At 39.6% G+C, this 12,319-nt stretch overlaps 2 protein-coding genes across 2 annotated transcripts in view; one reads left to right on the top strand and one right to left on the bottom strand.

The window, feature by feature from the left end:
* Window positions 1–12,319, bottom strand: part of cwc27 (CWC27 spliceosome associated cyclophilin) — a 128,741-nt gene that overhangs the window by 116,232 nt on the left and 190 nt on the right. The window contains exons 2-4 of the mRNA XM_059989324.1: window positions 9,335–9,431; window positions 1,901–2,013; window positions 1,227–1,370 (exon numbers count right to left, since the gene is read on the bottom strand). Of these exons, the coding sequence (XP_059845307.1) occupies window positions 1,227–1,370; window positions 1,901–2,013; window positions 9,335–9,431 (354 nt within the window). The remainder of the gene's footprint in view (window positions 1–1,226; window positions 1,371–1,900; window positions 2,014–9,334; window positions 9,432–12,319) is intronic.
* The window catches only part of srek1ip1 (SREK1-interacting protein 1), a 55,504-nt gene that overhangs the window by 17,306 nt on the left and 25,879 nt on the right, over window positions 1–12,319 (top strand). The gene's annotated exons all lie outside the window — the stretch shown is intronic.

A 12,319-nucleotide genomic window follows, 5' to 3' on the forward strand; every position in this document is an offset into this window, starting at 1 on the left:
TCTGATCTACCAAAACACCAATTCTGTCCCTTGCTAACCTTTCACTGAATATACCTGTAGAAGCCCTTAGGATACCACTTGACCTTGTATGTTAAAGCAACCCCATACCTTGTCAAAAGACAAAAATCAAAGACAAGTCCATGCTACTGCAAGAGGTAGACCATAGTGCACCGATGTAGAGTTTGGATTGTGCATGCGTGAGCCTCCTGAAAGCAAAAGCTGGGTTCTGTACATGCTACCAATGCTACACTGACTGAATTTATGGCAAACTGCATTTTTCTCATAATGAATATGATTCAGTCAAGAGGGAACAAAAGACTGAGGGAACAAAAAAAAACAACCATTCGTTTCAGCAGGAAGATCAGAAAATAATTTAATCCCAATTTATGAAGCTACTATTATTTAATGTTTTTGCAGCTTAAATAACAAAAGATCCCACAAAATTATTTTCCAGGCTTTGAAAGGAATTCATTTTACATAGCTTAACAAATCCCTGAAAATAAACACAAAAACGGCTTTAAGTGTGGGTGGGAATCCAGTGAGAACATAGTCTTAGTTTCCACAACAAATATATTCAAAGAAACAAGCAAGAGCACCCTTGTTATTAAGCCAATCCACAGTAAGTCCTGATGTCAACTTTCAAAATACAGATTGGATAAACTGAAACTACATTTCATAGACAGGAGCAAAAGAATAAAAAGGGTACTTTTGGAAGAATTGCTTTCTTTTTAAATAAACAATAACACTATTATACAGGAACAGGAAGAGCTTTTTACTTCCTCTCTGCTTTGGCAGATTCTCAGTTATTATCAGGAAATGGCTTTAGGTAAATCAATATGAAATGAAAAATTCAAGAAAAGATTAGATAAAGAGTAGATAAAACAACAAATCCAACGAAAGCAGATTTCAATTCAGTGGTTAGGAAAATGTAGGCTTGAAAGACGTGAAAGGAAGATTCAAGGTTCAAGAGTACAAAGTGCTCAAAAACAGATAGAGAAGGAACAAGATTGAGGTAGGAATTCATTAACTGACTTACACAGAATTTTCTGCATTATATATTGTTACTGAAAAAATGTAACGTGGTAAATAAAGTTATTGGATAAGTTGCATGTGTAGAGTAAGTGTGTGCTTACATCTAGTGCAGAAACTTGTGAACTTTGTGATGAATTTGTTATTACATAAAACTGGAATTAAAAACCAAAAATTTCTTTATTGTCATAGCTAACCTTTCCAAAGATGGTATGCTTGTTATTAAGTTCATCTGCAGGTCCCAATGTAAAGAAAAATTGACTTCCATTATCATGAGGGCCAGCATTTGCCATAGCAACCAATCCTCTTCTGTTAAAACGTAAACGAGAATGAAATTCATCCTGAAATAAAATAATTTTAAAAAGACTAAATTTTATTGAAAATGGATTTCAAGCAACAAATAATCCAAACAATTCACATACAAAATGCTGCACAAACCTAGCAGGTCAGGCAGCATCTATGAAGGGAAATTCTTGATGTTTCATGTCAAGATCCTTTATCAAGACTACTCCTGTTCAAATACATTGCCCAACATGCTAAGTTACTCCCGATATTTGTGTATGTTGTTCAAGAGTTCCAACAAATGCAGAATCTCATGCCTTCAGAATACTTCAACCTACGCTACTTAAATAAAAATTTTCAATAAATTATAATGCAACTGCAATTAATGAATGAGCAAAGTTCTAGACCGTAAAGCTCAAAAAACTGGATAAGTACTTAAGATAAACAGACAAGTGTGCTATCTGTATCACACAGATAATTTCCACAACTCTCATCTCTTACTAAAAAACTGTGGCAAAATCTTCACGTTTAACTGTAAGATTCGATATCTTAAAGAAACAAATTAAAGAAAATAGAAAATAATATTTACCTTAAATGGCTTCCCATATATTGACTCACCACCTGCTCCACTTTGAGTAGGATCCCCTCCTTGAACAATAAAGCCGGGTACAACTCTGTGAAATATTGTGTTATCATAATAACCTATTTGGAATAAACAAAGGTACATAATCAGAAAGGCATTACAAATTAGCAGTCTTCAGCAAACATTAATATTTTGTTTGTAAAATAAACCCTCTTGATCAAAAGGTCGATTAACTGGGTTAAAATTAACTTTACTTAGATCCTAAATCTTGCAAGATAAGTTACTTATTGGGTGCACTGCTGCTTCAGCTCTGGATTTGATGGCAACCTTGGAGCTTTCGTATTTTCTATGTAACAACAAAGTTTCTGCCAAGGTCATCATCTCTTTCTAGTTTCCATAGATGGTCTGATATGTTAATTAGCTACTATAAAATTATTCTTTAGTGCAGTTGAGTGGATAAAAAAAATGATGGAATTAATAGGCATGCAAAGGCAAGCAAGTTGCAGAGCTTGAGGAAATAAAGAAAGAGTAAATGCAACTAAGCAAATTACAGATGACAGTAGTATGGACATATGGGCAAAAAGGTTTCCTTCTGTGGTACAGTAAGTAAATTCAAAGGTAAGTTCCTATAAACAGATATATATTTTCTGTCAGGATATGAATCTGTCACTAAAGTAAGAGAAAATTTCTTGGTGTTCACTTGGCGGAGAATCTCATCTGGTCCCTCAACACCAGCTCCATAGCAAAGAAAGCCCAGCAGCGTCTCTACTTTCTGCAAAGGCTGAGGGAAGTCCATCTCCCACCCCTCAACCTCATCACATTCTACAGGGGTTGTATTGAGAGCATCCTGAGCAGCTGATTCACTGCCTGGTTTGGAAATTGCACCATCTCGGATCGCAAAACCCTGCAGCGGATAGTGAGGTCAGCTGAAGATCATCGGGGTCTCTCTTCCCGCCATCACAGACACTTACACTATATATAACATATAACATATAACAATCACAGCACGGAAACAGGCCATCTTGACCCTCCTAGTCCGTGCCGAACCCTTAATCTCACCCAGTCCCACCTACCCGCACTCAGCCCATAACCCTCCACTCCTTTCCTGTCCATATACCTATCCAATTTTACCTTAAATGACACAACTGAACTGGCCTCTACTACTTCTACAGGAAGCTCATTCCACACAGCTATCACTCTTTGAGTAAAGAAATACCCCCTCGTGTTTCCCTTAAACTTCTGTCCCCAACTCTCAAATCATGTCCTCATGTCCTACACGCTGCATCCGCAAAGAAAACAGCATTATGAAGTAACCCATGCACCCCTCATACAATCTCTTCTCCCTCTTGCCATCTGGGAAAAGGCTCTGAAGCATTCGGGCTCTCACGACCAGACTATGTAACAGTTTCTTCCCACAAGCTATCAGTCTCCTCAATACCCGAAGCCTGGACTGACACCTTGCCCTATTGTCCTGTCTATTATTTATTGTAATGCCTGCACTGTTTTTGTGCACTTTATGCAGTCCTGTGTAGGTCTGTAGTCTAGTGTAGCTTTCTCTGTGTTTTTTTTTAACGTAGTTCAGTCTAGTTTTTGTACTGTGTGATGTAAAACCATGGTCCTGAAAAATGTTGTCTCATTTTTACTATGTACTGTACCAGCAGTTATGGTCGAAATGATAATAAAAGTGACTTGACGACCTGAAAAGATGGCCAATATACATTTATGGGTCTCCTGTGATGTCATTAAATAGAGGTTATATTACATGGATGAAAGAACTAGGTTTTGGTTCCCTTTCCTTGGGAACTTTCCTTATGTATTCACCTTACCGGTATCCTCATGATTTTATACTCTTCCAAAAGGTCACCCCTCAGTCTCCTACTCCACAAGGAACAAAATCCTAACCCGCCCAACCTTTCCCTATAATTCAGACCCGAGTCCAGGAAACATTCTTGTAAATCTTTACTGCATTCTTTACAACTCATTGATGTTCTTCCTATTACAGGGTAACCAAAACTGTACAGTCATCATAATTTGCAGAATAGAGACATTCATTCCCTCTAGGTGGCTGCATTTTGTACCGTCTACAAGTTTCTTCAGCAGTACTTTCTAAGCTATCGAACAGTAAAAACAAGAGATGACTACATTTTCCAACTTTTCTGTAACACCATTCTGAATTTAAAAGTCACAAGGCTCCATTATCTGAAATTGAGGGTTTTAATATTTGATCTAATAATCTCAACGTCTATGTGGGGGCTGGGGGGTAGAAATCTAATTGAAGAGACTAGGAGAGAGGAGGTTAGTTCACAAATAGAGAAAGCTTGTAGATGGTGTGTGAGGGAGGATAGGCAAGTGACAGAGAAGGGGAGTGCTCAGACCGAAGATGTAGGGGAGAAGGAAGAAAAAGATAATAAAGTTGTTTGCACCGTTACGGATAAACAGAGAGTAAGAGGTGGAGAGTTTCTTAAATGCATCTACTTTAATGCTAGGAGCATTGTAAGAAAGATGGATGAGCTTAGAGCATGGATTGATTCCTGGAAATATGATGCTGTAGCTATTAGTGAAACATGGTTGCAGGAGGATTGTGACTGGCAACTAAATATTCCTGGATTTCGTTGCTTCAGGTGTGATATAATCAGAGGGGCAAGAGGGGGAGGTGTTGCATTGCTTGTCAGAGAAAATATTACAGCGGTGCTTTGGCAGGATAGATTAGAGGGCTCGTCTAGGGAGTCTAATTGGATGGAATTGAAGAATGGGAAGGGTGTAGTAACACTTATAAGGGTGTATTATAGACCACCTAATGGGGAGCGAGAATTGGAGGAGCAAACTTGTAAGGAGATAGCAGATATTTGTAGTAAGCACAAGGTTGTGATCGTGGAAGATTTCAATTTTCCACACATACACTGGGAAGCCCACTCTATAAAAGGGCTGGATGGTTTGGAGTTTGTAAAACATGTGCAGGTTAGTTTTTTGCAGCAGTATATAGAGGTACCAACTAGACAAGGAGCAATGTTGGATCTCCTGTTAGGGAATGAGATAGGTCAGGTGACAGAGGTATGTGTTGGGGAGCACTTCAGGTCCAGTGATCACAAGGCCATTAGTTTCAATATATTTATGGAGAAGGATAGGACTGGACCCAGGGTTGAGATTTTTGATTAGAGAAAGGCTAACTTTGAGGAGATGCAAAAGGATTTAGAAGGAGTGGATTGGGACAGTTTGTTTTATGGGAGGAATGTATTAGAGAAATGGAGGTCATTTAAAGGTGAAATTTTGAGGGTACAGAATCTTTAGGTTCCTGTTATGATCTGGATGATGGGGAGGTAAATTGGATTAGTAAGTATGCAGCTGATTCTAATATAATTGTGGATAATGCAGTAGATTTTCAAAGCTTGCAGAGAGATTTAGGCCAGTTAGAAGAGTGGGCTGATAGATGGCAGATGAAGTTTAATGCTGATAAGTGTGAGGTTCTACATTTTAGTGGGAATAATCAAAATAGGAAATACATGGTAAATGGTAGGGCATTGAAGAATGCAGTAGAACAGAGTGATCTAGGAATAATGGTGCATAGTTCACTGAAGGTGGAATCTCATGTGGATAGGGTGGTGAAGAAAGCTTTTGGTATGTTGGCCTTTATAAATCAGGGCATTGAGTATAGGAGTTCGGATGTACAAGGCATTGGTGAGGCCAAATTTGGAGTATTGTGTACAGTTCTGGTCACCAAATTATAGGAAAGATGTCAACAAAATAGAGAGCGTACAGAGGAGATTTACTAGTATGTTACCTGGGTTTTAGCGCCTAAGTTACAGAGAAAGGTTGAACAAGTTAGGTCTTTATTCTTTGGAGCGTCGAAGGTTGAGGGGGGACTTGATAGAGATATTTAAAATTATGAGGGGGATAGATAGAGTTGATGTTGATAGGCTTTACCATTGAGTGTAGGGGAGATTCAAACAAGAGGACATGAGTTGAGAGTTAAGGGGCAAAAGTTTAGGGGTAACACGAGGGGGAATTTCTTTACTCAGAGAGTGGTAGCTGTGTGGAACGAGCTTCCAGTAGAAGTGGTAGAGGCAGGTTTGGTATTGTCATTTAAAGTAAAATTGGATAGGTATATGAACAGGAAAGGAATGGAGGGTTATGGGCTGAGTGCAGGTTGGTGGGACTAGGTGAGAGTAAGCATTCGGCACGGACTAGATGGGCCAAGATGGCCTGTTTCCGTGATGTAATTGTTATATGGAAATTGTTATATTGAAAGGAAAGAACAGTTTGAGAGAGTCATGGTTTTCAAGGGATATTGCAAACTTGGTTCAGAAAAAGAGAGAGATCTACAATAAATATAGGCAGCTTGGAGTAAACGAGGTGCTCAAGGAATATAAAGAATGTAAAAAGAATCTTAAGAAAGAAATTAGAAAAGCTAAAAGAAGATATGAGGTTGCTTTGGCAGGTAAGGTGAAAGTAAATCCAAAGGGTTTCTACAGTTACATTAATAGCAAAAGGATAGTGAGGGATAAAATTGGTCCCTTAGAGAATCAGAGTGGACAGCTATGTGTGGAACCAAAAGAGATGGGGAGATTTTGAACAATTTGTTTTCTTTGGTATTCACTAAGGAGAAGGATACTGAATTGTGTAAGGTAAGGGAAACAAGTAGGGTATTAATGGAAACTATGATGATTAAAGAAGAGGAAGTACTGGTGCTTTTAAAGAAAATAAAAGTGGATAAGTCTCCGCGTCCTTACAGGATCTTCCCTAGCACCTTGAGGGAAGTTAGTGTAGAAATAGCAGGGGCTCTGACAGAAATATTTCAAATGTCATTAGAGACGGGGATGGTGCCAGAGGATTGGCGTATTGCTCATGCGGTTCCATTGTTTAAAAAGGGTCCTAAGAGTAAACCTAGCAATTATCAGCCTGTAAGTTTGATGTCAGTGGTGGGTAAATTAATGGAAAGTATTCTTAGAGATGGTATATATAATTATCTGGATTGACAGGGTCTGATTAGGAACAGTCAACATGGATTTGTGCATGGAAGGTCATGTTTGACAAATCTTATGGAATTTTTTGAATAAGTTACTAGGAAAGTTGACAATGGTAAAGCAGTGGATGTTGTCTATATGGACTTCAGTAAGGCCTTTGAGACCACAACAGCATTGTAAACCTTCAGTTTAGAGGAGAGGCGAAGGTCTTTGTGCTGCAGAACTTTGACCCGGAGCCTTCTGAGTGCCTGGCTTGCTTTCTGGATACTTGACATGATTTCTTTACCAAGGGCACCGTCGCTGGAGATGGTACTCCCCAGGTATTTGAAGTTGTCAATGTTCCGTAGTTGTGTGTCATCGATGGTGATGCGTGGCTGTGGCGGGGCGCTGTTAGGTGCAGGAGGACCTCTGTTTTACTGAGGCTGATTGTCAAGCCAAACAATTTAGATGCAGCGGAGAATCTGCTGACCATTGTTTGTAGGTGCTCCTCTTGGTGCACCATGAGTGTGCAGTCATCTGCAAAGAGCGCTTCTATGAACAGCTTTCAGACATCACTTCTACATGGCTGTGAAACCTGGACACTGTATCGCAGACACGTCAAACAGCTTGAACAATTCCACAATCGCGCTCTGCGATCAATCATGCAAATCCGCTGGTAAGACCGTATCTGCAACCTGACAGTCCTGGACCGAGCCAATTCCACAAGCCTTGAAGCCAAGGTTTTGAAGGCTCAGCTCAGATAGATCAGCCATGTGATCCACATGGATGAGTCCAGAATGCCGCATCAGTTGTCCTAAGGACAACTGGAGCAGGGCAACCGTGCCCAAGGTTGCCCAAGGAAGAGGTACAAGGACAACCTCAAGTAAAACCTTAAGTGGGCCACACTCCATCCCCGCAATCTCGAACACACTGCTGCTGATCGGTCCAAGTGGCGCAATCTATGCTCCAAGGCAGCAAACAACTTCCAAGCCAACTGGCGCATGCAGCGCCTCAGGGCGAGTCAAGGAAGACACAGGAAGGCGTCTGCTCCTGCCCCAACAGGCAGTGCTCCTTGCCCCATCTGCAACCATATCTGCACTTCGGACTTCAGCCTCAGAAGTCATATGCATGCCCACAGATGTTGACTGCGCAATACATTTGTCTTCCTCGGACTTCGAGAGACTACCACTATACTATAAGGCCTTTGACAAGGTTACACACAGCAGGTTAGTTAGGAAGGTTCAATCGTTAAGTATTAATATTGAGGTAGTAAAATGGATTCAACAGTGGCTGGATGGGAGATGCCAGAGAGTAGTGGTGGATAACTGTTTGTCAGGTTAGAGGCCGGTGACTAGTGGCGTGCCTCAGGGATTTGTACTGGGTCCAATGTTGTTTGTCATATAAATTAATGATCTGGATGATGGGGTGGTAAATTGGATTATAAGTATGCAGATGATACTAAGATAGGTGGTGTTGTGGATAATGAAGTAGGTTTTCAATGCTTACATAGAGATTTAGGCCAGATAGAAGAGTAGGCTGAAAAATGGCAGATGGAGTTTAATGCTGATAACTGTGAGGTGCTACATTTTGGTAGGATTAATCAAAATAGGACATACATTGTAAATGGTAGGGCATTGAGGAATGCAGCAGAACAGAGTGATCTGGGAGTATTGGTGCATAGTTTCCTGAAGGGGGAATCTCATGTGGATAGGGTGGTGAAGAAAGCTTTTGGTACGTTGGCCTTTACAAATCAGAGCATTGAGTTGAGGAGTTGGGATGTAATGTTAATATTGTAGAAAGCATTGGTGAGGCCAAATTTGGAGTATTGTGTACAGTTCTGGCCACCAAATTATAGAAAAGATGTCAACAAAATAGAGAGAGTACAGAGGAGATTTACTAGAATGTTACCTGGGTTTCAGCCCCTAAGTTACAGAGAAAGGTTGAACAAGTTAGGTCTTTATTCTTTGGAGCATAGAAGCTTAAGGGGGGACTTGATAGAGGTGTTTAAAATTATGAGGGGCATAGATAGAGTTGACGTGGATAGGGTTTTTCCATTGAGAGTAGGGGAGATTCAAACAACAGGACATGAGTTGAGTTAGGGGGCAAAACGAGGGGGAACTTCTTTACTCAGAGAAACAACTGTCACAATTCTGTGGAACGAGCTTCCAGTAGAAGTGGTAAAGGCAGGTTCAATTTTGTCATTCAAAAAAAAATTGGATAGGTATATGGACAGGAAAGGAATGGAGGTTTATGGTCTGAGTGCAGGTAGGTGGGACTAGGTGAGAGTAAGCGTTCAGCACAGACTAGAAGGGCTGAGATTGCCTGTTTCCATGCTGTAATTGTTATATGGTTATCTATATACATATATACAGTGAATTGTATTAACTATAAAAGTATTTTTTCAAACAGTTAACGTAATCATATAAAAACTTTTGTTTCAATGTAATAAATTGTAGGGAAACTAGAACAATTTTACAAAATAACACAGTTGTTGAGTTACCTTCCAAGCAGAGTTGAATAAAGTTCCTGCATGCTTTTGGTGCCTCTTTTGACCATAATTCTATATCAATGTCACCCGCGGTAGTCTTCAAAAGGACCTGAAAATTAAAATCCCACAATGAATCACATAGTCAGAACCATAATTGCTTAATAACATTGGTACCTGTAACAATTTTCTTAATCCAAATCAAAACTTCTGTATCACCTGCTAGATACTGTAATCATGGTCTAAAAGTAAAGAAACTAAAGGGCATCTCACAATTACAGATTACAGAATTACAAGGCAGATTTTTGGGATTCAATACGGTACCTGTAATCATTGACTAAGACAATAGGAGTATTGCAGTAAGGCAAGGTGAATGATGTGCTCATGAAAACAAGCTGAGGAGTATAGACAGAGGAGAAAGAACAATTAACTTTGAAGAGACAGTGGCAAAGGGGGCAAAACTGTGAAGCTGCCTTGCCAGAAAATTTATTTTTATCTCAAGAGAGAGAAAGTAAAAAAATGACAGAAAGAAAATTATAGTTAGAATCAAGTTAGAGGTATTACTATGGTTGAAAGGAAATTATGAAAACAAAAATCATTATGGTTTAGGGTTGGGGTGGACAACGGCTCTTGAAGCTTGAAGTCAAGATTGGTGGTCTACAGTAAGATGCACTCACTGCCTGAGATGGTGCAATATGGAAAAAGTAAGAAAGCAAAGATGGTACTGAAATAAATTAATGGATAAAGTTGATTGAGAAGTTGTCAGCTCAAAGGTTTCTATTCACAATATAGGGGACAAGTGATGCAAGTTTTATATTTTACCCCCTCTTGCCTCATCACTAAGGAGTAAAAAAACAATCCAGAGCAAGATTCAGCACGAAATTTAGAATGGCACATCAGTATAGTACTACAGACTGTTACACATTTGAATTTGGAAAATTTTAGCAAGTTATTAAAATATTTCCTTCTTTAGTTGAACACCAAGACAATGTGACAACATTTTGGAGAGCAGCAGAATTTTACCAGCTGTCCTTGACCAATGTCAAGGATCAAACATGATCTTACTGGTAGAGCAGTCCTACATTTATTTAGCACTTACGATCTTTTATATCTCCATCCATTAGTAAATGTACCAGTACAATTTTGCTCACAGGACAAAATTAAGCAAGTTAGTATGTTGTAAAGTCACAAAGAAACTGCAAAGGATGTACAGAATTAAATGAGCGGGCTTGAAGTTAGTGGAGTATATTGTGAGAAAAAGTTATCCACTTCAGAAAGAAAAATGGAAAGGCAGATTATTATTTAAACAGAATGAGATTACAAAAAGTTATGGAAGACATAGAACATGAAACACATACCTGCATTCACATCCTTTTTAGTTAGCATGCAGGTACAATGTTAAATGCAAAACAGAATGTTATCTTTTATTGCAATTGATACGTTGTTTCAAAGAATGGAAACTGATGCAACTTCACAGGGTATCACAAATAGAGTACTTTGCATTTTGGTCTCCATGTTTAAAGAATGATGAGGCTATATGAGGGAGGGATTTGCTGAGGGAATGTTTCTCCTACAGAAAATGTCTAGAAGTAGGAGACATAGCTAAGTGTAAGAAGTCACCCTTCCCAAATGGAGACAAGCAGATAGAGAACATAAAACACAGAAATCTACAGCACATTACAGACCCTTTGGCCCACAATGTTGTGCTACGCTAGAAACTGCCTAGAATTACCCTACTGCATAGCCTACTATTTTTCTAAGCTCCATGTACCTATTCACCAGCAGTGCATTCCACACACCCACTATTCTGTGTGAAAAACTTACCCCTGACATCCCTTTGGTACCTATTTCCAAGCACCTTAAAACCATGGCCCCTCGTGTTAGCCATTTCAGCCCTGGGGAAAAAAAAACCTCTGGCTATCCACATGTTCAATGCCCCTCATCATCATATGCAGCTCTATCAGGTCACCTCTCATCCTCCGTCGCCCCAAAGAGAAAAGGACAAATATTTCTTCACAGTATTGTAAATGATTGGAATTTTCTACGTCAGAGAATCAAGGTGGTTATATAGGTGAAGAATGACATTTAAATTACAAAAGATTCAAGAAAAGTCAGGAGGAAGTGTAAAAGAGATACTAAGGCCAAGATTGGATCAGGCATGATTTTACTAAACAGTGGAGCACCCTTAAGATTCTAATGACTGACTTCTTCTCCTTCCCTTAACATTTCCATTGCAGCAAAGTTACACATCAAAATAAATGGCAAGTTATCAGGAAAATTGTTCCTTTGCTTTTGTGGATTGGAAGAAAGCACCTTTTAACAGCTCATCCATGGCAATGAAACAACCCTTTCTGCCCATTCTCTCTGGGTTATCCATCTGTCATCTATCTATACTAATCCCATTGCCACATTCACCCCATAGCTTTCTACGCCATGATACTTCATGTGCTTATCTAAGTACATCTTAAATATTGTGTGGATACCTGCCTCACATCCTCTACAGGCAATGTGTTCCAAATTTCAACCACCCTTTGCATGGGAAATATCTTCCTTAGACCTTCTCTGAAACTTGTATACCCTACCTCCAATCTATCTGCTGCAGGTACTCAGTGGAACAGGCATCATCTGAAGGGGAAAGGAACTGTCAACGATTCGAGTCTTGATGCAAGGTTTTGACCCAATTCAACAATTTATTTTGCCCAATACATTATGCTCAACCCGCTGAGTCCCTCCAGGAGATTGTGTGTCTCCTTCAGCCAGTGCCTTTCAGTTGTACGTTAATTGGTCACGTAAATTTCCTATCCTTCCTATATAACCTTCATAAATTTGTATACATCAATCTGCTCTCCCCGTCTCTCAGCCTTTGTCACTCCAAGTCTTGTACATTACATTAAGGCTCTTCTTACAAATGTAACATCCTAACCTAGCTAACTCTTAGCAAATCTCTTGCGCAGCCCCTTCCAGCAGACGGCCTTGAATTTCGTTTGCATCACCTGTGTA

Source organism: Hypanus sabinus, chromosome 14 (genome assembly GCF_030144855.1).
Source record: "Hypanus sabinus isolate sHypSab1 chromosome 14, sHypSab1.hap1, whole genome shotgun sequence".
Taxonomy (NCBI): domain Eukaryota; kingdom Metazoa; phylum Chordata; class Chondrichthyes; order Myliobatiformes; family Dasyatidae; genus Hypanus; species Hypanus sabinus.